This window comes from Camelus dromedarius, chromosome 21 (genome assembly GCF_036321535.1).
Source record: "Camelus dromedarius isolate mCamDro1 chromosome 21, mCamDro1.pat, whole genome shotgun sequence".
Taxonomy (NCBI): Eukaryota; Metazoa; Chordata; class Mammalia; order Artiodactyla; family Camelidae; genus Camelus; species Camelus dromedarius.
The window spans coordinates 34,072,383-34,100,161 of record NC_087456.1 but is presented as its reverse complement, the minus strand read 5'-3'; the positions used below and the strand labels follow the sequence as shown (position 1 = coordinate 34,100,161).

Sequence of the window (27,779 nt, the reverse complement as noted above, 5' to 3'; positions counted from 1 at the left end):
TCTCATGTGGTTTCCATGCAAAGCCCCTCACAAAAGGAAGACCTCTCTGGATCTTTTTGCTCACAGAACGAGTCCCCCGGCCTTGTCTTTGTTACACAAGACTTAACTGTACCGTTGTCTCTCCCATCTGGGAAGACTGATACATATAAAATTAAAGGTGTTTACTTACTGAGGCACGGTATTTCTGGAGACCACCCTTCTCGTGTGCAACGAAGGGAAGCCCAGTAGTTTCCTGAAGGCGGCACATAGTAGCGATCGCAGTAATAGTGAACTTCTTGTCCTACCCTTGCTGGAAAGTAGTGTCTGTATGGATAATACAGGCTTCCATGTTTTATTACTGGGAAATCACAAGGTTTCACTTGCAACAAAAAAAAAAAAGTATAAATAAGGTTTTACCATAATAAACAATCAAATTAGAAATTAATTATTTCATCTCAATTGTATCCTCTTATTAGCATAATTACACTCATTGCATTCTGGTTCCTGGGAAAATAAAAGTTATAGAATATTCTGATGCCTGAGGTATGTAAGGAGGTCCTTGCTAATGAAGATCAAATTATGTCTTGTGGGTCATGTGATGTAAAGCTCACGTGTAGGCTCTCTTGGGAGAAAACTATATAGACCTATTGAATGAACTCTCCTTAAGTACATATGTCCTAGCCTTCGCTGATAAAATTAGCATCTTAATGAATAGATGATGAAAGTACACATTTCATCCTGTGGTTCAGCTGTCTTCTTTTTCTTTCTTTTCCATTCTCATCAGAAATCAGAGCCCTGGGTTTTATTCTCAGAAAAAGTCAATGTAGAAAGAAAACAGGTTATTTTTAGACGAAGACTCAGTTTAGTTTTCTATTTATTGGAAATAATGTGGTAAATATAGAGAAACATAACAATTTCCACTGATCACTTCACACAGAAAAATAACATTCTTACTTACACCTTAAACCAGACAGTAAGGCTTGTTTTCCTTTCTTTACTTAATCAGAGACATAAGCAATAAATTCTTACTATTCAAATGGTTAAGATTAAGGTAAATATTTGAGTGCTTATTTCTAACTTTAACTGGAAAATGATATATTTTTCACTATTTCTTATATATATTTTGAATGAGGTATAATATAATTACATTTTATGAGTCATTCTTATATATTGAATAATTTTGACAAATATGCTTAAACGCTATGTTGTTTATAACAGGTTTATACAAAATATTTTTCAGAAAAATTTGCCCTTTTTATTGGATGGTTTAGAGATAATCTACTACTTTTAATACCACACTAGTATCTATTTTTTATCATGAAATATGATTGTATTACAAGAAAACATATGCAACAATTAAAAAAAACTTACCATACACACACAGACACACAAACACACACAAAACAACACTAATTACCATCTTCATTTTCCTTAAGTTCGATGATCCATTTCCTTTTTTGTAGGATTAGATAAATTTTTCAAGTGGTTTTTACAGACTTGCTATGTGAATTACTAACTTTGAATCTTTGTGGATCCTAGTGTCTCTCTTTAACAAAGATTTGTGAGTGACACCTTCTCTTGATACAGACTATTGGCCTGTATTCTACATCTCTCTTCATTGATTTTGAAGCTGCCTCCCTCTTTGAAGACTGAAATGCTCAGTCATTCCCTTTAAGTAACATTCTAGTTTTTTTCACACTCTTTTTGGATATTTAGAATATTTTCTCTTCACGCTAGGATTTTACAAATTTCATCAGGTTATGTCAAGATATGTATATTTAACAATATTTCTATGTTGGGCAAGCTTGAGTCCTTGTGTCTGCAAGAACTGATTCTTAAAGAACTCAGTTAACTTTGCTATTAAGTTGTAGAGGAGCGATGTGAGCCCTGATGATCTGACTGTAGAACAAGTATGGCTATCTATGCCATTATGATATGTCATAGAATATGAATACAGCAAAATAATCCACTGAGATTTGTGTACAAAAGGAGGGCATAACTTGAAGTAGCACTGTTATCCTTTTGCTATTCTCTTTCATTTGGGCATATTTAAGTCTGTCTTTACCTAACAAGATCATTTCCTGAAACAAATATAATATTCCACATATGGTCTGATCACTTTCAACACTGGCAGGACTTAGAACAGCCTCATTCTCCCTCTCACTCTTCCACCAATGTAGGTTCTCGTCCCATCAGCAGCTTTGGCTGTTCCATCATGGTGTGGGCTCAGACTGATCTTAAAATTGATTAAAATATTTACTAATTTTTAAAACCGTTTCTCATCTTTCTGTACATGTGTAGCTGTCTGCCTTGATCCAAGCTCAGGATTGTATAGTTATCAGTGCTTAATCATGTGATTAGCTCCAACTTAGCACTTAGGTTTTCTGAAATGATGCATCTGTCCTAATGCAGGTTCCCCTCCAGCACTCCTATACCATTCCATTTGTGAATCTGCACTGTGTTTCCTCTACACCATTAAACTATTTGATGACACAAATGAGGAATGGAGCAGGACTCAGAACAAAGTCCTGCATCTGATAATCAGATAAGCTTATTTAATGAAATTATGAATGTGATAAATGACCTAGCTGGTAAATTTCTCCATCGTATCCGCAAGAACTTCAGAAGGTCCCATGTGGGATAACCTAGTTAAGATCCAGATTGGGTGAACTACATTTTCATAAACCAAACTTACACATAGTTAAATATTTTCCTTCCATTTCTTATACACATTGAAATCTGCTTCATACTGATAACAGCTTCCTTTTTAAGGGACTCATGCTTTGGAAATTCATTCTGGACTTATGCCTGGAATTATCACTGGGGTCACTGACCTATTATCAGTATCATTACGTTTTCTTTCATGGAAGATCCAGTTTAAGGGCAATGATTCTTTACAATGAACTGTGATGTATAAAGAAAAGAAGTATGATTGTAGAGACGGAAAACACTTGACAAAAGGCAAAAGAAGCATTCCTAGAAATAAAATACTCTGTTCAGTTAAGTGACATTTTTCTAAATGTGATGGTTTTAGGAAATTCCACAGTATCTTCTACACTCCTCCCTTCAAAACTTAGAGCCTAATTCCCCACCCCTGAGTGTGCTGGACTTAGTGACTCACTTCTAAAGAATATCTGTGGCTGAAGCGACAGTGTGTGACCAGGTCATAAATGGTGTGGAGACTTCCTCCTCTCTCTCTGGGATCACTAGCTCTGTGGGAAGTTAGCTGCCCTTCAAGTGACCTGTGGAGACACCCAGGTGGTGAGGTACTGAGGCTCCCTGCCAAAATCCAGGTGAGTGAGCCTTCCTGGAATCAAATACTCCAGCCCAGCTGAGCCATCAGGTGACTGCAGCTTAAGGCAATATCCTGACTTCAACTCAAGAAGAGTAACTCAGAACTAGCCAGCTCAGCCACGCCCTAACTCCTGACCCATAGCAGCTCTAGGAACATAGAGGTTTGTGCTTTAAGCCAGTATGTTTTTGAGGAAATTTGTTATGCAGCACTAAATAACTAGCATACTAGGTGTTAGGTGATACTAGACTTACTCAATGTTTTAGTCGAGGCATGAGAATTGTATTAGTTAGAGAATTATATACTCATACACACAGTCACATATGTAACTTTTGAGTAGCAGATAATTTAGAGTTTTTAGTTTACAAAAATATTTTTATTCCTTCTTAGAATTGCTTACCTTGAAAAACAAAGAGTGCCTCTAAAGCCTCTACTTTACATACACAGGAAGGCAAATATTTGGATTTATTCTGTCCCCATTTTTATGTGTTTAAGAGAAATAAATTTTAGAATTAAGGAGCAGGTCAAGATAGGAATGGAACTTACAGGTACATCTTGGAGCAGGTTGCCAGCCACTGCCGGTGCATGTTGCAGTATTTCCATGGATTGCAGGATAAAAGCCAGTTTTACACTCATAACTGATTTTATCTTCAGCTCTGTATTTGGTTAATTCAGGTGTGTAAAAACCATTTGGAATATGAGGAGGATCACATGTTTTTTCTGAAAAGAAAAAGGTTATGTGCACAGTATAGACATCACTATCCATTAAAAACAGTCAAGTATATGAAAATAAAAAGGGGATGTTATTTATTTGTTCTTAGCACAGCACCAAATGTCACTGAAATGAGCACAGCTTCCTGCTGTAGCACTCATATTTCCCTCTACCGTATTTCTCATCTGATGCAATCGTGCCCTCTGGACTTTTGACCCCTCTTTCACTGAAGTCAACACATACTGCATGATAGTCCATACCTGGCAATGAATTCATGATATGTCACTTCAGCCATTCTTTCCACTTCCTGCGAGTCCCTTGTCTCCTGTATTTCTCATAAGTACTATTTACAAATATTCTGAGTCTCCTTCCTCCAGACACATGGTAGGATAGCACACCCTGCCCCTCTGAAGTAGACACAAATATATGGCTTGCCCAGGACAATAAAATGAATGTGGAAGTAATACGTTTTCCTTTAGGGAGGAAGTTGCAAAAGCCATTGTGTGAATGTTTATGTTCTTTTCCCCAGAGCTGCAGTGATCAAGGAAGGCCATGGAAGGATGATGTCTCTATCCCCGAATAGTGAGCAAAATCCCTACTGATATACACTTCAATTGAAAATGAATAGGAAATAAAGTTTATTAACCCACTGAGATGCCACAGAGGTTCTGAAATACATTTTTCTTACTATAATAGCATAACCTAATCCAGGGTTTGAAAAACCTTTTATATAAAGGACCAGATCAAAGGTTTCCGTTGCAACTATTCAGCCCCACCCTTGTATTGTAAATGTAGCCATAAACAATGCAAAACACATGGGCATAGCTGTGTTCCAATAAATTCTTTTTTTACAGAAAAGAGGACAGGCTGGATTTGACCAGGGTCTATAAAGGGCTATTCCTGGACCCAGTCGGCCCTAATGTGTAAAGCTTTCCTCAGTCATCTACGTCAGCTTTGCTGTATCTCAACAAGGGATCAATTTGTAATATTTCTTTCCTAATAAAATCCCATGACTTTAACTATTGTAAGAGAATTTTGTTAAATTAATTAAGAAGAGAAAAACTTCCAGTGATTACTTTCAAACAGTGTATGTAAAACTCTTGATAAAATTTTAATTCCCTACTCACAGTCTCCATTAAAGTAACTAATGCTATTACAATATTGCCAGGGCAAGGCCTCAATTCAAAAAATAATAATAACATTTGGGGCTTTCCAAAAGTGTGGGACTACAACTTTTCTACTTTTAGAAACAACCATTAAGCATTGGAAATAAAGATAATTATTTCAAGGCCAGCAGTCTGTGTTGTGAGTCAGTAGAAAGTCCAGTCTGTACAGGGAACAGACAGATGTGGATCAGAGGTGGCTTTATTTAGCAGGTCTGTTTATTCCTGTGAATGACTTGTTATCAGAGACTGTCCCTTCTTGAATTCAGAGACCAACGTCTGACAAATCACCCTCAAGTAAAACCCCTGACACGTACAAATCATAGACCAGACGGAAGACAATGTGTTTTATCCTAGATTATTTTATTTCCTTTTATTATTTAGCTCCAAATTTCTTAAATATTTGGAGCAAGTTAGATATCTAGATTTAGAACTTATCATCATCAGCAGGCAGATCTTTCCAATGTGCCAGGAAAATAAGAAATACCTGTATCATTAGCTGAGGTACAGAGAGCGGAGTTTCTTTTAATCAGAGACTTCTGCATGTCTAGTCAATGTAGAAGTCACTGCAGGAGAATGAGGCATGCTGTAAGAGAGAGTGCATGCTCATCTGATTTGGGGTGAGCCACTCTTTATTTATATTGATCCTTAGCAAATTATCTTATGAGAGAGAGTACCGATGCCCATGCTGGCATCTAAAGAATGTAGTGCCCTAAAGCAGACAGTCTTGAACTTTTAAGTGATGCCCTGTGACTGAGAAAATGAAAAAGAAATTCTAAAAGGAAAATGTCTTATAAATGTGGAATCTTGTGTGTGTGTGTGCGTGTGTGTGTGTGTGTTCATGTAAATAAGTCAAGTTTCAAGAGATATAAGCCTAGGAATTGTACTAACACATATGGAAAAAAATAAATTTCCCATTGCTAAAACAAATATGTTCTAAGCAAGAGTTTTAAGTAGGTAGCTAAGTGACTGTGATTATAATATGGTCATAATATATATAATATATTATAATAATTATAATTATAATATAATGCTTATATGACTTCCATGAAAAAGTCATGTTATCCTGAGTCCTATGTCCAAGTAAAATTAAATTCCTGAAGCCTTACTTTGAATTCATTGAAACATTATTCTCATATGTATCCTCAGTACAGGAGAAGAGGCCTCCTATAAAATAAGTCATTTATAAGCAATATTTTGGTGATTGGATAGATAAACTATCTAAAGCTGAAGAGGGCTCCGAAAGTAGAATATATGGCAGAGGTCAGTGCCAGAGAACGTGTGCCCTACTGTCTTTGCTCAGAAACCATGAATTTCATGAAGACAGACAGCTGGACTCCACACACCCTCAGCCTCACACAGATCTCACGTGGTTGTGTAACTGAGCAGGACGCTGTGGGGCTTCGGGGAACATACCCCTCCCCTGTATCCTCTGGTGCCCAAGAATTCATAATGTTAACCCCTGTGACACTGCCTGTTACCTTCCCAGTAACTAATCAGAGAATTGTGCACAAGCTGACAGCACACCCTGGGACTCCCCTCCCTCATCTGGGCTTTAGAAGTGCTTTGCTGAAACTCCTCGAGGGGTTTCAGCTTTCTGAGCACTAGCTCCTCCGGACTCCTTGCCGGGCACCTTATAACAAACGCTGCACTTTCCTTCACCACAACCTGGTGTCAGCAGGTGGCTTTACTGAGTGCAGGCTGGCAGACCCAAGTTTTGTTCAGTAACAGTTTCAATTGTCTTGTGTTCATTAACCTCTTTCTAAAATACTGTCTAACAATGCCAGAAAGTAAAGGTCAATCAAGGGTGCGGGAGGGTATTTCTTCCAAAGAGCTGCTCATGGGCTCAAACAAACAAACAAAAACTTTTAAGAATAAAATCAACTCAAAAACTATCTCTAGTTTTTGTAAAAGAGGATCACCAAAGCAAGCATTATACATGTTATTATGAATCACGTGATTTAAAGTCAAGGGCTCTTAAGAGGTGAAGGCCACAGTATGGCCATACCTGTAAAAGTCGCCCTCTTAGGTCACGTGCCTCTGAGGTCATGTGGGATAACACTGTGACTTGTCTTGCTCCGCCCTCATCATAAGCTAACTCACTGCTTTTCATAAATGTTTGCAAATAACAGTTATTACCATGCTGTTGCTATATCTTCTTGCTCTTATGGTTTCTTACATTCCTCAACTAGCGGTATTGTCCCTTCCAGTCTGTGACAGCTGGAACCATCCCTTTCTGAATGAGGCGGGCTAAGGAGGACACAAAGCACCAGACACGATTCCTGGCGGGAAAAGAGCCCAGTGGAGACGGGCTTTTCGATTCTGTGTAACGTCCTTCCCTCATGAAGCCTACAAGTTAGGAGTAGTTTTCAGCACTGTCACCGCTGTCGATCCCCGTGAAGCCTCTGGGTAAAGAAATGTCCAGTTTCTTCTGTTTAATTCCATTGTCAATGAACACTCACCACATCTGGTGTTATTATAATTTAGTTTTTAAACCTAAATGCAGGGCTCTAGGAGAGCAATCTCACTGTTTGAGAAATATACACATCTGGGAATTAGGAAGCCGATTATAGTCCTGGCTCTGCTCTAGATTTGCCTTGTGACCACAGACCAAGGATTAAACAAGCTACTGAACTTCTCTGGTCCTGTGTGTGTCTGTCTTCAGAGTGAGAGCAGCACACCAGTTGGCCTCAATATGGGCCCTGCACACATAAAGTGTGAAGATATACTGTCTTTGTAATATTTTCCTATAAACATTAATACTCCATTGTGAAACACAAATAAATTGCTTAACTATAAGGTATATATGAATTAAAACAATTGGTAAAATATGTAGAAAAAAATACAACATTACCTCTACATGAAGGAGCTGGGACCCATCCAAATTTAGTGCATACGGTGTCTCCTCTTTCACTGTATTCATACCCACGTGCACATTTATACTGCATTCGTTCTTTTGCCTTATAAATTTCCTTTGGAGATACAGGATATCCATGTGAAATGTCTGGTGGTCTGCAGGCAATTTCTAAATAAAAGGGATTAAATTCCAAAATGTGTGTTATATATTAAAGGGCTGTGTCCCAGACACTTACATAAAGATACAAATTTTGTTTCCATTAGGTAAATCAGGCAACCAAACAAAAGTCCTGTTTTGACTTGTTTGCTTGATGAATAATTTATGTTTTTTTAACCTTCATTATTGAAGGAAGTTAAAATTCTGATGTAAATTATGTTGCTAATTTAGTCGGTTTGGAGATACATTATTCCTCTTGAAATAAATAGTGACCAGTAATAGTCATCAACTGTATGTATAAAATCGAATACAGAAATAGGCTAACTGTGGTAAGTAAGTACTTTGCAAGAAGTAAACCCCATCCGCGAACCTCTAGAGTATCCAGTAACTGCTATACTGAATATAAATGTGTCTGTCATTATTGACTTGAAGAACTAATTTTGTAAGAAAGAGTTCCCAGGGAGAGGAACACTTAGCTCTGCATCTCTTTGTAGGGTAGACTAGATGAAGACAGTATAAATGATTTGAGGAATGTAGATAATGTTAAAAAATTAAATGTGGCAGAAATGTCTGCCAAACAGGTATCTGTAAAATGGAGTATGGTACTTTTAAATAAACTGAACATAATCTATTATTACAAAACCCAAAATCATCATATTGGTCATGAGGCACAGGTCAACAGTATTACAACTAAAGAAGTGCTGACTTACGACTTGGTATAGAACTTTTTTTTTTAAGACAAAGATTTGTTTAATGAATTCATTCAGTTCAGCAATATTTATACTACACTCACAGTGCAAGTATAAAACAGGAAAATTTCCTAGAAGTGTTACTCAAAAACAGAATATCATCATGATGGATCAGTAGAAATAAATAATGAATGTTTAGTTTTTCAAATAAAAAAAAAAAGACCTAGTCTCAAGGCCAATATTAAAACTTGTAACAGAAATCCTTAGGATTTTATTTTAGTCATAAGAATCAACTACAATTTAATTATGGTTAAGAGCATGGATCTTGGTGTCAGCTAACCTAGGTTTGAACCTTAATGACCATATATGCCATGCTAATTTTGGACATGTGATTTGATTTCTTTACACCTCGATTTCCTCAATTATAAAACAGAGGTGAAAACAGTACCTACACTGTAGTCATTTTGGATGTAAAATGAGGAACCTGGGAAGAACGCAGATCAATCCCTAGGAAATAGTGCTGCGTAAGTGCTCTGACTGTCAGTGTCTGCAGGTTCTGTAGGGCGCACGGTGTTTTGAAAAGCATACTTTCATGAGAAAAGTTAAAGTCATTCAAATAATCAAATGAACAGTACATGGATCTTACCCACACATTTCGGTTTTTCTTCACTCCACATACCACCTGTTGAGCAGTGTATTTGTTTAGGTCCATCAAGCATGTAACCTGAATTACACTCAAACTGTACCACTTGTCCAAAAGTGTATTCTTGGCTTGGTTCCTGGGCACCACTGAGAATTCCATTCTCTGGTTCCGTCACTGGTGAACACTTAGTAACTGAAAAAATAAATATAGCATTTTCTAACAGAAATTGAAGACTTTATCATGAAAAATAAGTGAATACATATATATGCTTATATATATTATGTGCATATATAATCAATAGCAAGATTGGAGGAAATAGCTTAATTTTTTTAAAGATGCATTTGATATACCTGTCAGCCAGAAATAAATTCTACTAATTAAAAAAAAATCAGTAAGTTTATTTCTAATTCTTTTCTATGGGAGTGAATGAAGAAAATTACTTTTTTGAGTTTTTGAATGATAGTTCATATTTTTTGCAGTAGCAAACAAGTGTTTCTTAAATAATTGAGAATTATAAAGTTTGGGATAATTAAAACAAAATTTCCATCTAAGTCCCACAATGATATAAAATTGTATTCCTAAAAGGCGTAAAAGCAAACCTTCTGATTATGTTTACTTCAATAAATAAATAGTCTTTAATTTTCCTTCTTCCCCTCCCCTTCCTCCTCCTCTTCTTTCTCTCTTTCCCTTCTTCCCTCTTTCCCTGCCTCCCTCACCCACCCACCCCCATTGTTCCTTCTTCCTCGCTACTACTCACACCTCACCATGGACCTAGGAAACAATGATTCTTAGTGATCTCTTCTATTTGCATGATGATTAGAGATCGGAATTACTAATTCAAAACTTGGGAACAGGATGTATATTTTCTCATCTTTTATGGATCAATAAGAAAGGGCAGAGCTCTCCCTCACTTCCTGCCTCTTGTCAGGAGGACTAAGACCAGAGGAAGACTCTCCTTGTCAGGCAAGAGTGGGAAGGCGTCTAAATCACATTCTCCACTCCAGCTATTACCAGAGATCCCTGTGCTGGGGTGGTTATGTGGGGGACCGCCTTTTCATTAATAAAGCTGAAAATCTCATCTTCATTTTGATGTGATATCTGTGTTTTTTCTAGAGGTTAGAATCCAAAAGGAAAAAAAAAACTTAGATTTTTTTCATCTCTTATGCTTCGAATATTAGATCAGATGAGGCTGTATTTATATTTGGTTACTGAAACACATAATACTGTGGCAATAAAAAGATTAGACATCCACTCTATACTACAGGAGAATACACAAAAATAATATGAGGAAGAAAAATTTAATTATAGACTTTCAGAATATTTTAATGTAAGATATTTCAGAAAACCTGGTATTTTAAGTATATGTTTTAATATCCTTGTCGATCAGTTTTGTGTCTACCTTCACATACAGGAACACTGTTGCTCCACCCGTTTGTTTCACATTCACGGAAATTCTGCTCACCTAGCATCTGATACCTGAAAACCAAAAACAACAGAGTTGTGAGCTAATGTGTGTTTATATGCAGTTTTAAGTGTGATACTATTCCAAATGTCCAGAAACTCCATTTCAGGGAAAATTAACAGCATATGCCTCCTTCCTTTCTTTTCTTATGAAAGGCCCTCAAGCCCTCAGGTACATGGACTTGGAATAAGCAGAATCCTTGGTTGACGACGCAAGCTCATGATTGCTTCATGGGCAATGCACATTTACTTTTTCATTGAGTCAATTAATTAGTTACATTTAACAACTCAATAATCTCCATGAACCAAAAACAGAAGCTAGAAAGTGATAGTTACCAACAGCTACCGTACGCCACCTTGTCCAGTCTTACTCCAAACTACTCCTTTCCACAATTGTATTATTTTCTCGACACTCTGGACTTTTAACTTATCAAGGATAGTTCTAGCAAAAATTTCTTAGTCTGTGGTTTATTTTCAGCCCGTCTCCATCACTCCACCTCCCTCCCCGAGATTCTTTCCAGAGCGTGGTCACCGAGTCAAGTCTGCTTGTATAAGCTGCTCTGGGTCGAATTATAGTAAGTCATCAGGCCTTAAAGTTGAAAGCGCTATACTTGAAGGCAAGCTCCTTGGGGCAGGGGCAAAGTGTGCAGTCATCAACAGAGGCTTTAGATGAAGGCAAAGCATCCTTATTATAGGGGACAGCTGAAGGCAAAAAAAAAAAAAAAAAAAAAAAGAAAAGAAAGAAAAGAAAAAGAAAAAAGCCCAAACTTTCCCTCAAAATAATGGAAGGCATTTGATAACCACAGAACTTTGAAAAAAGGCCTTTCATAAACTTCTAAATTGTGCACACACCAATGTTTCCTTCATCTGCAAATAAGAGCTGTTCCGCCCATTACAGAAGGAACACAAACCAACTTCCTCCCTCAAAAAACACTTCCTCCTTCTCTGACTGCTGTGGGTTTGTCCCTAATTCTCTGAGGAAAGAAAACATTTCAGCAGATGAAATGGGAGCCACGGAACTTGAAGTCAAACAGGAACTCTGTGCCTCACACGCAGGCACGAAATAATTGGTTATGAAAGGTTCTTCTCTGGCGCCTCTCTTGGTTCCACCTTATAACAGAGAAAGTTAATATTTTAATGTTATAACATTATTTTCAATCTGCACCAGGGACCCATCCATTTGCTCACATCTCTTTCAGGGGTTCTGCAAAATTCTACACAAAACCGCCTAGTGTCACCGGTAAAGCCCATTCACAATTCTGGGGAGAATCCAGGTAACAAGTCAAGTCTAACCTCTTCCTTCTCCCTTTGTGCTTGGTCCAGCTTCACTGGCCCGCAGGGGGCCGCACGCAGAGCCCTCCGCCCAGGCCCTTCACACCAGAGCTCCTGGTGCAAAGCGGCGGCGCCAACGCCTCGGCGCAGGTCTTGTGTGGAAACGCCGCCCCCGCCACGCAGGACACCGGGATTCAACATGGCGGAGGTGGCTGTGTGCAGAGACGCTGCTGCGCCTGCGCGCTGGGCCCTGCAGCCGCAGCCGCGCAGCCCCACCCGCCCCTCCGCGACGAGGGAACAGGCAGAGCGGCCCCGCCCACAGCCTGGGGGGCGGGTCTCCCGCTCTAGAGCCCGCCCTCCCACCGCTGCTCCGTGAGGAAAGCGGCTTGCTTCTGAGCACGATGCGCTCTTGTTCTGCTGGCTCGAAGACACCAGGCCGAAGGACCAACTCCAGACGGTTGGCCTCACCAGGGCCCGTCTGCGTGGGGGGAGGAAGGGAGAAAGAAAGACTGTCCAGACGCTGGTTTGGAGAAAAGTGAGGGCCTGTGTTTCCGCGGCTCCGGCGGCAAAGCAGCAGGAAACCTGCGCGGAGGCCCTGCTGTCGCGGGGAGGCCGGTTCCCCACGTTGAGCGTCCTGGCAGGCGGCTGGATTCGGCCGCGCCGTGTTCAGCAGGGAGGAGGCGGACGGGACACGGGGCAGGCCTGGCAGGTTCGCCGGCAGAAGCCGTGGGTGTAGGAAGCCCGCGCCGGCAGACCCCGCGCCTGGTCAGGAGCTCCGCACCCGCCCCGTGCTGGCCTTGTCACAGCCCGGGGACTTGCGCTTCGCTGACAAGTGTCTGGTCCTGTTGAAAGCACCAGGCGGGCGGTGGAGACGGCGGCTACCCAGAGTTTCTACAGGATGAGGGAGGCAGAGGTGAGCGGCTCGGAGCCGGAGCCAAGGCAGGTATGTCCGTAACCTCTTCACCAAATTATGAATCTTATTATCACTGCGACTTAGGAGATCTAGAGGAGGACGTTCACGAGTTTTGATCCCTTTTGTCAGGTCACGGTGGAGCCTGAAGGGGCCAGCCTAGCCTGGATTGAAAGGGTTATTTCAGAGGAGAAGAGTGGGGCCGACTGGACGGTTCAGGCCCAGATGGTCTTCATCTAATTGGTCACGTGTAGAAAGGTCAGCAGTGACGACTGAAGGTTGGGGTAAAAACTCTGAAAAATTTCCCTCGTGTGGTGACCAAGGAGAGACTAAGTCATAAGAACTGACACATATCGGGCTCCGCAATACCCCAGGACTCTTCTGAGGGCTTCACGTGCGTGTCTTTTTCATCCCGCCCATCAGTCCTGTGATACGCTCGATTTGTTTCTGCTTTTATACGTGAGGACGTGGGAGTAAAAAGATTTAAAAAAAAAATGCATACACTTATTAGGTGATAGTTTTGGAATATAAGCTTACTCCAAAGCCTGAGCTTTAAAATGTATTTGATTGTCTGAAATCAAGAAGTAAGTGAGGAAAAAATAATAAGATTCCAGCTGTAATTTCTTGATCTTATTTATATTATTTATATAGTATAAAATTGTCATGGTCCCGTTTTCTCATGTATGAAGCTTTCTTCAAAATAATTTGGCCTGGCTGGGAATAACAGGAAAGAAAGAACGCTGAGGAGGTAACACAGGGTTAAGATTAGCCATGGAAACCCAGTAGGTGGTTGGAGACCACAAAGTCAATGATTATGAACATAGCAGCATTTCTGGTCCATGTGATAGGAATGATGTGAAGATTGTGGAACCTTAAAAAATAGTAGTTACTATGTCAGTGTAAAAGTCTTGTTTCTCCTAAATTTTACAGAATTTTATCTAAATAGATACCAAGTATTCTAATTTTGTTACCATTCCCACTGTGCCTGCCATTGCCACCTCCCATAGTGCTCTGCACAGAGCAGAATTTAGTGAGGACTTGTTGCAGTGAATTTTTATCTAAATGCATACTACTTTCCCACCCTCCTGTAACTACAGTTTATCAGAGTAATTATAAGTCATTTTAATTTTTCGATGTTGAGGAGAGGATAATTGTACTCAAATATAATAATTGTTTTCATTACAGTTTAAATTTTCAGGGGTTGCTTGTATGTTACTTATAAAAATGCTCATAGAAAAATGTAGGAACTGTAAACATATAAATTAATACAGTTTCTATTTACTATTTCAGTTACAGATTATCTGAATTATAAACCTCTTTTTGTATTGACTACCTACCCCTCATCACACGTATAAACAACCTTTGCACCGTATTCAAACTTAGTTCCTTCTGCAAGATGGAAAGAACCAAAGCGAGTGTCTCCAGGATGTCCACAGGGCTTTTCTAAAATGAATGAAAGGGATATAATATTAGTAATTAGCATGGGGATGCAATTTACATAGGGGTTCAAGGACACAGATGTTTGATATTACATTAGACGACAGAATTGAAAATATGGAAAAGTGACAAATGGCAAAGATATCTGTATGCTTTTTTTTAATTTTGGAAGATTACAGACCCTTTTTAAGAATAATGAGTATGTACTGTTTTGTATTTAAATGACAACAGTGATGAAATTAAGCCAGTATTGCTACAATATCACTCAGTATTCTCACAACTAAAATTTTTCATAGATTTCACAAATGTAGGCATTACTTACTCTGACATATCCTTGACGGATGAAGAGACACCCATTTCCCACCAATGCACGCCATGACAATACTTCCAAGGGTTCTGTATCCAGGGTGGCATTTGTATATCGCCTGAGTGCCTTCTTGGTATGTTTGTGCAGTCCAGGAACCTGACAGAATTTCTGTTTGCTTTCTTGGAGGGGGTTCTGTACAATCTAAAAAAAATTAAAACAAAATAGGTGTTTAAATAACTATTTAAATATATAATATGTTTAGGTTATTTTTGCTTAAAAAAACCTATTCAAGTCCATCCAAATGTATGTCTTAGTACATATAAAATATATATTTTACCTTACAGAAATTAAATCTACATAGATTTGTAAGAATGACTTTCCAGATAAATAGTTCTGCTTCCCTCTATTATTCTTAACTGCTGCACTGCAGTCTACTGTTCTCTCATTAATTCAGAAAATATTTGTTGGGCACTATTCCAAGTTCTGAAGAAAAAACAATGAATAAGGAGACAAAGTATCTGCTCTCAAAATGTTTTCACTCTAGTGAGGAAGTTAGTTATTAAATAAATATTCAAAGAAATGTATAATGTGCATTACAGGTAGATAAATTCTATTTAGAAAAATAAAGCATGGGAAGATGATACACAATTATGTAGGAACATTCCAAATAGGGTAGAATGGGGTGGAACAGAGCAGCTCCTCCTGCAGGTTGGAAAAACAGCAGCAAATTGCATGTGGGGAGAGGGGGCTGTGGGTGCACTGCACGTTGAAAGGAATTGGAAATGGTGGGAGCAAAGAGGATGAAGTGAGTTGGGAAGGACCTGTTTTTTGCAAACGTACTGTCTCTGGCTGTTTCTTACCTGGATATGTTACCAACTCAGTGTAGACTGAAACTCGGGGTTTGTCTGGATACAGGAATGTTAAGGAGGGAAGGAAGAACCAGACAAACTTTTGGAGGTGCATCTAATGTGAAACATTCTAAAACTTTGCAGAATCAGAGTGCTTTGCTGGAGCCGAAGTAGCTTCTTAAGGGTGGACTGAAATTTCCTATAGTCTCATGAAAAAGCCCTAGGAAGAAAAAGGGCTACTTCATGCACACAGCTGGTATCCTTATCAAGACACGTGCCACATTTGAAAGTCCCTCAGGGCGAGATTTAAAAACAGAGGTCAAAACAGCAGAGGAGCAAGATCATGCTATCCTTGAGTTTGGAATGGGGGAAAAAGAAACCAGCGAGATGCTTGCTAAAAAGCTCAAGAAGGTCTCCGCCTGGACACTTTGGAAACCTGAAGTGGACTCGCTCAAACGATAGGTGCAGCCTAGCCCTATCTGAACCCAGTTCCTGACTGGATCAAGAAGGAGTGCTCATGTCAGTGGTGGTAAGTAATACAAACTTTATCATCCCGTTTATTTCATACAAAATGTATTGCTTTGGACAAAAATGAGGAGACGCACAGAGAAGCAGAAAAATGTGATCAGAAATAAATTTACCTAGTAAAGAAATGAAATTAAATCTAAAGAAAGTAGAAAGCAGTAGATAAAAATGCTGAGAGCACGATTCACGCTGCAGATCCTCAGCGACAACCAGGGTGTCTAAGCTGCAGGTGTCTAGGCCCTTGGCGGCCCTCCACAAGGTGACCTGTGCTTGAACCAGCTCTCATCCCTTGTGCATAAAAGCACCCCCTGGGGTGGCTGAGCCCTCAGAAGCGACGACTGGGCGTCTGAAATCTTCACCAGGCGTGTGCTGTGCCGGCTGCTACACTCCCTACTCTGTGCTGCCTCCTGAAGTTGGGTACCCTTGGCACTGAAGGGGTCAGCTCTAGAGTGTGAATCTGACTGACAGTCTCAGATCAAAACCACTGGAGATGAAATGGAATAAAGTTGAATCCTTACTCTTTTCAGAAAACTGTGACTAAATATCAAAGACACAACTTTAGTGAATAAAGCAAATTGTAAAAAGAGTATACACACATTAGAATATTTTTAATATTCCATTTATGAAATTAAAAAAATTCTATTTATGAAAATATAATCTGTGCAAAATTCAAAGGAAAATTAACTGCAAAATTATTTTCCACACAATAGCACTTCTTGCAATAACAAAAGCATGAGCACTACCAAAGGGACAATATCAAAGGATAATAGATCATTTTCTTAAAAATGGCCAATAATTTAACATTACTAAAAATCAAAGACGTGAAAATTCAATGTAAATGATATTTTTTGACAGATTTCAATAACATATAAAGGAGATGACATTCAATTTTGTAGAAAATGAAGTGATACAAATATTATGATTAAGTGAAATTAGAGGTATAAATGACTATAATCTTAATAGAAAGCAGTTTGGTGGTATTTATAAAGAATCTTAAAACTACTCATGTAAATTAGCAAATAACTTCAATCTGAAAAGAGGTATCCTAAGGCAATAATAAAAGGTCAACTGAGATATTTGTGTACCAGATGTTTATTCCCAGTATTTTTTATATTAAAATATTAATCTTATCAAATTGTGGTGCAGTCATCTGAGGAAACATTTTCTGGGTTTTAAGCATGTGTTTTGGGGAATATTTAATAATGCGGGCAAATAGTAACATGAGACCAAGGCAGGTGGTGGCATGGGCTTTCTGCCTCTAGAGAACTTGTATTAGATCAGGGATCAGAATGGTTAGATTTAAAGCTGACGTTTCAACAGCAATAGCAGAAGCCAGAAGCCGTGAACTGGTCCCTCCAGTTTGCATAAAGCAGTAACCATCTACCTGGAATTCTATTCAAAGAAATAATTTTTCAAGATTCAAGATTCTGATTAATAAAATTTGAGAGATTTTGCTATTACAGATTCCCATTAAGGGGAAAAAGACGTACTTCAGTAAAAGGAAAATGATCCCAGGCTTGTGGTTTGTGATGAGAGAAGAAACAAAGAACAAAGAAAGTAGTACAAAAGCGAGTAAATCTAACCACACGCTGACTATGAAGCAGTAAAACTGTATTGTCTTGTGTGGTTTTAAATACACACACAGTCACACACACAGACATACAGTGCATGACAATAGCGTTTAACTGGGAGAAGAGGACTTAAAATTGAGGACGTATAACTTGAAGACTCACAGTGTCCAGGGGACTGGAAATGTATGAGGCTGCTGTGATCCCTTTGATGAGGGGTCAGCTCGGCTAGCCAGCCACCCCGTCTATTTAGTCAGACACGAATCTCGACTCTGCTGGGATGGTACGTTGCTAGATAGAATCCTAAGCAATTAATTTTAAACAAGGTGATTATCCTGGATAATTTGTGTAGGGGTGATTAAGCCACTTGAATGGTTTTAAAAGCTGAGCTTGATCCAATTAAGAGAAGAAATTCATTCTTCTCTCTGACGACCTGCCCTGTGGCCTTTGGACCTGCTCATCATCACTGCCTTAGACAGTCTCTTGCCTTGTGATACATCTTTCTTCCGATAGGCAGGTAGGTAGACAGATAGGCAGATAGATAAATAGATAAATACATGATAAACTTTTACTGACTATGTTTCCCTGATGGAACTCTAATAAATTAAACTTTGATAAGAAGGCATGTTTTAATTTCTAAACTAATTGTCAAAATTATAGAAGCATAATTGAAATTAAAAACTTCCAGTCTACTTGACAGGAAAAGATTAAATAACAAAATATAACTCAATCAAAGGATAATGAGCTCAGCGAGGGAAAAATATGGCAAAGGGGATTGAGTATTAGATTTTAATTCAAACATGTCAGTAATTTTGTTGTACAGGAGCAGATTAAATGCTTCAGTTCAAGTCAGTGGTTTTTACTAAATTAGTATCTGTCTGCACTCCCATGTTCATTGCAGCGTTACTCAGAATAGCCAAAGTATGGGCACCACCTAGGTGCCCCTGGGAGGTTGAATGGATAAAGAAAATGCTGTATATACATACAATGGAAAGTTATTCACCCATGAAAAGAAGGAAAATTTTGCCTTTTGCTACAGCATGGATGAATCTTGAGGGTATTATGCTAAGTGAAATAAGTAAGTCAGACAGAGACAGTTAAAACCTGTATGGTATCACTTGTATGTGGGGGTGGGGAAAGAATAATGGGTAAAAGACTTGAATGGTCTAAAAAGAAAACCAAGTGATCAATAAATTTATGAAAAATTGTTCAAACTGCAGGTGAAAATTAAAGTCATAATAAACCATGAATAAAATAACATGACCGGCAAAAATTTTTAATGTCAAAAACTCCCACCACTTGGGAAGAACATGGAGCCTTACGTACTGCTGATGGGAGGGAAAACTGGAACCCTCACAACAGAAAGGAGCTTAGCAACTCATAGTGAAGTTGAAGATACGCATTGTTTATCAGCCAGCAGTTTTAGTCCTAGGAACGCAGCCTGGAGAAACTCATGCACACGGTGAACTAGGTTTCATGTATGGTAATATTTTACAGTCAAGTGTGATCTTTATCATAGTTAAAAATGGAAATGACTCCAGTGGCTACCAACAGTTGGATGGATTCAAATTTAGAGTACGTCTATGCAGTGGAGTAGTACACCAGTGCCACAACATGACACGAAAACAAATAATGATCACAGGAAGTAAAAAGGCACAAAGGTACGCCAAATACGACAAAATTATTTCTTCTATAACAAATTCGGTATATAACAGGGATGTGTACACACACTGTGAAGCTATGAAGAAAGAGCAAAAATATAATTACCATAAATATTAAGATGATGTTTTCTTCTAGGTGGAAGGGGTACTGGCCTAGAAAAAACCCATGGGGATATGGGGACACTGGGAATGTTCCACCCCTTGGTATGGGTAATCATAATTATTTTTAATCCAGTTCATGCATACTTTTTTCATTCATATTTCACAATAAAGACATTAAAATAATAGAATCTGCATATACTATATGATTCTTTATTTTATTTTATTGAGTTACAGTCAGTTTACAATGTTGTGTCCATTTCCAGTGTAGAGCACAATTTTTCAGTCATACGTGAACATACATATATTCATTGTCACATTCTTTTTCACCATGAGCTACCACAAGATCTTGTATATATTTCCCTGTGCTATTCAGTATAAACTTGTTTATCTATTCTATATATACTTGTCAGTATCTACAAATTTCGAATTCCCAGTCTGTCCCTTCCCATCCCCCTCCCCCCGGCAACCACACGTCTGTGAGTCTGTTTCTGTTTTTTATTTAAGTTCATTTGTCTTTTTTTTTTTTTTTTTTTTTTAGATTCCACATATGAGCGATCTCATATAGTATTTTTCTTTCTCTTTCTGGCTTACTTCACTTAGAATGACATTCTCCAGGGACACCCATGTTGCTGCAAATGGTGTTACATTGTCTGTTTTTATGGCTGAATAGTGTTCCATGGTATAAATATACCACATCTTCTTTACCCAGTCAGCTGTTGATGGCCATTTAGGTTGTTTCCCTGTCTTGGCTATTGTAAGTAGTGCTGCTATGAACATTGGGGTGCAGGTGTCTTTTTCAAGTAGGGTTCCTTCTGGATATATGCCCAGGAGCATGATTCCTGGGTCATATGGTAAGTCTATTCCTAATCTTTTGAGGAATCTCCATACTGTTTTCCACAGTGGCTGCACCAAACTGCATTCCCACCAGCAGTGAAGGAGGGTTCCCTTTTCTCCACAGCCTCTCCAGCATTTATCATTCATGGACTTTTGAATGATGGCCATTCTAACTGGTGTGAGGTGATACCTCGTTGTAGTTTTGATTTGCATTTCTCTGATATTTAGTGATGTAGAGCATTTTTTCATGTGCCTATTGATCATTCATATGTCTTCATTGGAGAAAACATAGGAAAAACATTATCTCACATACATCTCAGCAATGTTCTCCTAGGGCAGTCTACCCAAGCAATAGAAATAAAAGCAAGAATGAACAAATGGGACCTAATTAAACTTACGAGCTTCTGCGCAGCTAAGGGAACCATAAGCAAAACAAAACGGCAGCCTATGGAAAATTTTTGCAAAAGTGAAACTGACAAAGGCTTGATCTCCAGAATATATAAGCAGCTCATATGACTTAATAAGAAAAAAACAAACAACCCAATCCAAAAATGGGCAGAAGACCTATATGATTCTTAATTTCCAAAAAAGTAATTCATTAACAAAATGACATAGAGAAGAATACGCAAAATGAATGACAAAGCTCAAGCCTACTGTTTGTAATTGCTAATGTTTTTAACACTGCTTGCTGCTTAATTTAGATATAACTACTCTTGATACGAGGACAATTTCATCAGTAGACCCTCAACACATTACTTTCAAAATGGTGAATTCAAAGATACTTCTCACCATATATATATTTATTGATATTGTTTTCATTGCTAAACTGCTTGGGTTTGTAATGATGGTTTAACTTTCTATTCTAGAACTTCTTTTATAAAGGAAAGGGAAAAATTAATCAACAGAGTGGGATCCCATTATGGAATATATCCATTACAAAAATGTTCTACAGCATTCCGTAGAACAGAAGGCTCCACGTGCAACTTCATTTTTACGTAATAAATAACACTTGTGTGGGCTTTCATATGCGCTCTTCGATGTTTTTGCAAACGTTTAGTTTAGCACACTTGTTAGGAAACTGCAATCAATGATTCCGCACTAGTTTTGATTTCTAAAATTTAAGTAAACATACTTTCCCTCCACTAGATGGTGCTAACAACCTATCATAAATCAACACAAACCACCTGAGCCTCTTCCTACCCACCCCTGAGGGAAAAAAACCCCCCAAAATCCCAAAACCAAAGCCGGAGTTTTGGTTTCGTTTTTTCAAGTTAATGTTCATGTTTTTAAATGGAAAGTTCGTGTTTAATTACAGGCTAATATGTGTGTTTCCCATTTTCGAAATTCAGATCCACTGCAGGGCGTTTTGGTTACTAGAAAAAAAGGTGAGTTAAATTTCAAATGTAGATGCCAACATTGTGAGTGGAAAACTACTTTTCACTAATATATTAACATTTTGATAAACTTAATTACTCTCCTATCATTAAACTACTGCAAGGAAAAAGTAATAAAAATTTTCGTATCACTTAATTTATTCGAGTTAAATGGTTTTTATTAAAGTAATGAATGTGTTCACCGGAAGAGCAGTATGTCTATCCCTCTTTAATTGCTCTTAATGACCAGACATAAAAGTCAAGGAGGCATCTCTTTCATAGACTCTCCCTACCAGCTTCTCACAGGATGTACTCCGTGTACACAGATTCACTAGCTAGAAAGAGTTCTCGTATTGATTACACTTTTTACTTCAAATGATATTTAAAACTCTGGTGTTTTTTTCTGTAAACTTTAAATGGCATCTCTTGACCCCGTAAGAAAAAGATGTTATCTCCTCTTACTCCATTTTTCCATCTTTCCACTGCCATCTTCACAACCTTAGTTCTGAGCTCCTCATCCGTCAGCTTTGCTGTGAGTCAACCTGCTAACGGGTCTCCGGGCGCCCCCTCTCCCACTCGCCGCGGAGCTACAGCGGTTTCTGCAAATTTGGCCGCGCCGCTCCTGGGATTCCAGTTCTTCTGTCACTTCTCCTCAGACGACTCCACCCTGAGGCCTGGGCGCCGTGTTCGGCTCCTGCCGTTCTCTCTGATCTTGGCTTGTCACCCCACCCTTTACTCACTGTGCCAAAGCCGCCCTGGTTTCATTGTTGGTTTATATTTGGTTAAGCATCTCCAGCGTACTTTTTTCCCCTGAGGCCTTTTGCACACATTGTTTATTTTCTCCTCCTCGAACGCTTTTACCGTCAACTTTTGGTGGCTGGCTTTGTCTCATCTTTCAGGCTCTATCCCAATGTCTCCTCCTCCAGGTGACCTGCTTATCTCTCGGCTCCAAGGCCAGCCAGGCTACGACTCCGTCTCCACCACCCGTCTCTGCTCTCTTCCCTCGGCCCCTGCTTTGCTGCCTTTATAATGATCCACCATCATGTTTGTGTTTGCTACAATGTCATCTGTCCTCCCATCAAAATGTAACCTCCCCCAGCACAAGGCCCCTCACGACAATCTTGGGGGTACGTATGAAAAGAGAAAGGGAAGAGAAGCAACACACACTGTACCCAACTTCGCCTGAAACACTTAGGCGACTTCAGCTGGTTAAAGAATTAGAAATACAGGAGATGCCCTGAGTCCTCCGGTTTTACAGAACCACTTTTTGTCCTTCATGCGCACTTGAATCTCCTCCTTGTCATCCCCATGTGGCTAAATCCTGGTCAGCCTTCAGAGCCTGCCCAGGATGTCTTCACAGCCCTGACGTGTTTCTCTCTCTTCACTGCACCTCTCACAGACCAGCTCGTCAACCCCACTCAGCTCCATCCTTTCACTCCAGTTTGAGTTTCTTGCCTCCCCTATAGCATTTTTGTTTATCGCCATCAAAATGCTTTATATGATAAAATACAATATATTATTAAAATACAAGAATCATCCCTTTTGCTTTGCCTCCTAAGTGACCTCCTTTTGGAAAGTGCTTGACATGGTACCTGGCACGTAGTCACTCAAAAAGGCGATCACTGAATGGACGGATAAATGAGTGTGTGAACAGAAGAGCGTGATGCTGTCTCGGAGCCTTTCCACTGTACTGGGAGATTATGGGTAACCTGGGGTGGGGGGCAGAGTAGACGGTGGCAAATGTAACAGATAAGAGAAGACATGGGGATGCATGTTGAGTGCACCTCTGTCGCATGAACCCAAGAAACTCTAACGCCTGTAATTCCATCCTACATCTTCTCTGTGTGTCCTAAGTTTGAATTTACGTTATGCTTTTTGAAGTCAGGAATCAATTTAGCTTAAAAAAAACTTTGGGTAACTTTTGAAGGAACATTTCTACAATCACTTTTCTATCTATTACATTTCTGGTAACAAGGTTTATGAGAAACTTGTCTCTCTGAGTTAAAATGTCAAGACAAATCAAGTGTCCTGTCAAATCTTTTTTCCCCTTTCGTTTTATTGTTTTTGAGATTTTTTTTCCCTGTTGCATTAGCTTACTTTCTCTGAGCCATTTCTATAATATTTCCTTATAACCTTAAGCTAAAATGTAATGCTTTATTTTTTCAATGACATCATGTCCTTTTTGTGCATTGTGTTCTGAGACTGGGTAAAGCTGTTAAGAAATGGGTAAAGGCACATTAGTTAAGTGAGCGTGGGACAGACAGGTTGGCAGAATTCCAGGGGTGGGCAGGTGTGTGGGTTGAGAAGGAGGAGGAGGCAGGGCTGGGAAGAAGGAAACGTGGCAGAGGCAGTGGGGCAGTCCCGGGCCGAGAGGGTACACGTGGGTCACCTTAGGCCGAGGCTCCAGCCCTCGCAACCAGAGGCCAAACGTGAAGCACCCTTCCTAACCTGTGCCTCCACTTAGACCTGAAAGCTTCCTTCACGCTAAGGGGAGTTGTAGCAGTACTTAGATAATTTAGTTCTGGCTTAAAATCCTGTGCGGGCGAGAATAGCAAATGCACTCTCAGGGTGCCTAAGCTTCCAGTCCGCAAGGCTCTCCCTCTCCTGACATTCCTGTGGGCATCTTCTCAAAGCGCCCGCTAGACCCCTTCATCCGTCGGCTCTTCCTTCCTGGGAAAACCTCATCTTCCGGGGTCCTTACCTCCTCCTCATTCATGTCTGCCTTTCCCCACCAAAACTGTTGCAGAAAACTTACCAGCATGTAATAATTCACAGTAAATTGTGGTGAATCATAATAAATTTAACTATCCCAAAGCATTTATTCCAAGTATTTGCCATGCCACATACACTTCAGACTGGTTGAATTTATAGTGTTATGCACATGTGAGACATTGTAGGAGAGAAGATACTGAAGATAATTGGGCCACTGGTCCACTTTAAATCACACCATGTAGATCAACATCCATTCTACTATCTCAGAAAATAGGGTTTTTGGTTTTTTTTTTTTTTTTTTTTGGAGAGGAGGGGATTCTTATTTATCACACTAGAGTTGAAACATAGAATTCAGAATTGTAGACCACTATCACAAGTTTTCTGGATTAGGCAACTAGACATAACATTCACATCTATCCTTATAAAAGAGTCCTTTTTATTAATTTGTAATTAATTCTTATGAACATAATATCAATTCTTCTTTTTGTACTAGATTTAACTCAAATTCAAAACCATGTATAAAAAAATAAATTCTTCTCTCTCTGTCAGAATAGAATCTCTCTTTGATATGTAACATATTTCAGGTCCTGAAAGAACGTTTTTGCCCTTTAAACCTCCAGAATTAGGAAACACACATCTCTCCAAACAACAGAGCCAGCGTGTATTTGAACATGTTTCAGCTGAGTTTTAATTTATTTACTTTGATCAGCCTGAAATTTCTGAGCCATGGTTAATTTCAAAGAGTATACACTTTTTGGACTTTAAATCTAAAAGCTTGTCTTGCAAAGCTTGGTGACAGGATATTCCAGACAGCAGAAACTATGCAGCATTACTGAAGAACTGTTATTCTAAACTTTGTAAACCTGACCAAATTCTTAGTAGCCTGGGGTGACTCTCCAGCCGTAACCTTCCACAAGGAAACAGCTGAGGTTTCTGCACGAGTAAGGATGTAAATGCAGACAAACTACTGCATTTACAAGGTACTACTTGGTCTCCAATATCTTTTTTAAAAAGTGGGGAAAATAGAAAATTGAGCTTATAAATTCTTCCTCTTGGCTCTGAGCCTTTTTAAGTAGTGAATAATATTTTGTGAGGAACGTTCACTCTTAACAGGACAGGGACCATTTATGAAATGCCAAAGCGCTGGGTCTGGTGGAGTAAAGCAGATTGTGACAGTATACACAACTGTCTTTTCTCAGTTCCTCAACTTAGCATTCAGCACTTAATTTAGTATTTCTCAATACTCAGTTTGTGTTCCACATCTCTTTCTACGTGGGAGACAAAAACAGAGGCAGAGGCTGATGTCTGCGTGGGTGTCATTAAGAATCAAGGCCACTGCGTTGAGTGTGATTTCTGTTAGGGCGAGCGAGGCTGATGAAATTGACGTTTCAACTAAGTTTCAGAAACATTTGGCAAACAAGGAATAAAACCAGTCCTATATCCACTGAAAGTTCACGTAATTTTTCTCTACTAGTTTGTGCCACATGTGCGCTTTTGTGAAAATCATGAGGCTAATCACCTCAGCATTCTTTTAGATACAAAAGCTGTACTTTATCTAAGAAATGGGTATATAAACAAGTGAAATGAGTCCATTGGAATTGCTTAGGTAAGCAAGGCATTTAAATCACTATTATTTAATTTTTACCATGTTTGTAGCACCCAATTTTAATAGTATTTCAGATTCTGCTTTGTCATCAGTTTAAACAGTTTATTTAAACTTGGCATCAAGTCTCATCAATTCTAGCTCACCAGTGAGCTAGAAACAACAAATCGTCCGTACATGACAAATGCAGTCTACGTAAAATCTCAGCAAAGAATATGCAAATTGTGAAGCACTAAAAGTATTCCTCTTAAGGAAGAGACAAAACCACTCGTGTAAAGTAAAAGATGTTTGCTATGATTGGTAACATTAACATTATTCTAGAACGCTTTGCCAATGCAATCATATTTTGGTATATTATGTTGTGATATTAGTTATTATTAGTTGTAATATTTTTGTGGTTAGAGAAATGACTGTATACTTGGTTTAAAAAGCGGTTGGATATAAGATTTACAAGGTAAATATCAAGCAATAGCATATTAGCATGCATAACTAAAAAAAGACTATCTTTCAAAAAGTATTAAGCATATTTGAGAAAACCTAAAATATTACTAAATATGCAACTTAAAAAAGGTATGTCTTTATTTTCTAGACTGAAAGGCCCTCAAGGGAAGAGGTTTTGTTTTATTTGCTGATATTCCTGACTGATTAGAGGCTGATTTCAAATAAGCATTCAATCAAAATTTGGTGACTAAGTGAAAAATGTTGGGATTTTATGAATGACAAAGTTTTAAAAAGTCAATCGAATATCTCTCACATAATTAGTTACCTATCATGAACTAGGAAACCAAATTTCCTCCAAGAATTAACATTTTCAGCTTTCAAGAGAAAGCCTCTTACACATTAAGCTACAGAACGGTAATTATACCACTTTTTTTAGACCAAGTTTTTATTACCACTGTGAAAAGCATGTTAGCAAATGTTTTGCAATATAGGAAAAAAACCTTTTTACTCTTACCTTCTGCAACACAAGCAGCCCATAACATAAGCCACACAATCTTTGCTGGAAATCTCATTTTGAGGGTCCTTCAGGGGTACATGTAGGGGTTGACGTGCTCACACTGTGTCAGGCTCTCCTCTGCTGAAAACTGTGAGAAGTACGGGAAACTACTTGCTCCAAAAGGAAGTTGAAACACAGCTTGGGAATTAAAGGGGTTGCTGGATGCTCCGCCCATCAGAAAGTCCTGCATAGTAAAAGAAAAAAAATCGGCCAGGAGCCCAGAGTTTGAGCCGATTCTCCCTTCACTCCCAGGGAAAGTGAATGCTGCCCTTGATTTGTTTTTATAAACTCAGGCATGTTCTTCATTGGAAACATTTGGGTTCTAAGAAGGTGTACATAACTGGCAATAGCCTCTTTCATAAACCCTCCAATTACTCAAACCCCGTTCAGATCTATTGTGTGTAAACCTCAGAAGATTAAAAAGAAAATAACAGCTCTTTTAAAAATCATTGACAGAACTCGAGGTTAGGAAATACCTTCACAATCAAGACCCAGATGGCAGGGACAGACTTTGCCAAGAATGCAGTGCAGGCTGACCCGGGGGCCTGCTTTCCCTGCAGCTCGTGAAGTTAGTCTTCTAAGGACTAGTTATGTAGGTGTGTGACGCAACAGGCTCGCTCTCCTTAGGCATGAATGAGCTTAATAATTCAAAAATCAAGCAATCGAAATGCTGAATTT

General features: G+C 39.0%; 1 protein-coding gene across 1 annotated transcript in view; it reads right to left on the bottom strand.

Annotated features, from left to right (window-relative positions):
- CFH (complement factor H) overlaps positions 1-27,231 on the bottom strand; it is a 71,107-nt gene extending 43,876 nt beyond the window's left edge. The window contains exons 1-8 of the mRNA XM_010993443.3: positions 27,060-27,231; positions 14,894-15,079; positions 14,472-14,577; positions 10,891-10,967; positions 9,495-9,683; positions 8,001-8,171; positions 3,818-3,991; positions 170-358 (exon numbers count right to left, since the gene is read on the bottom strand). Coding sequence (XP_010991745.3) covers positions 170-358; positions 3,818-3,991; positions 8,001-8,171; positions 9,495-9,683; positions 10,891-10,967; positions 14,472-14,577; positions 14,894-15,079; positions 27,060-27,117 — 1,150 coding nt within the window. The 5' untranslated portion in view covers positions 27,118-27,231. The remainder of the gene's footprint in view (positions 1-169; positions 359-3,817; positions 3,992-8,000; positions 8,172-9,494; positions 9,684-10,890; positions 10,968-14,471; positions 14,578-14,893; positions 15,080-27,059) is intronic.
- Between the last annotated feature and the right edge of the window lie 548 nt (positions 27,232-27,779).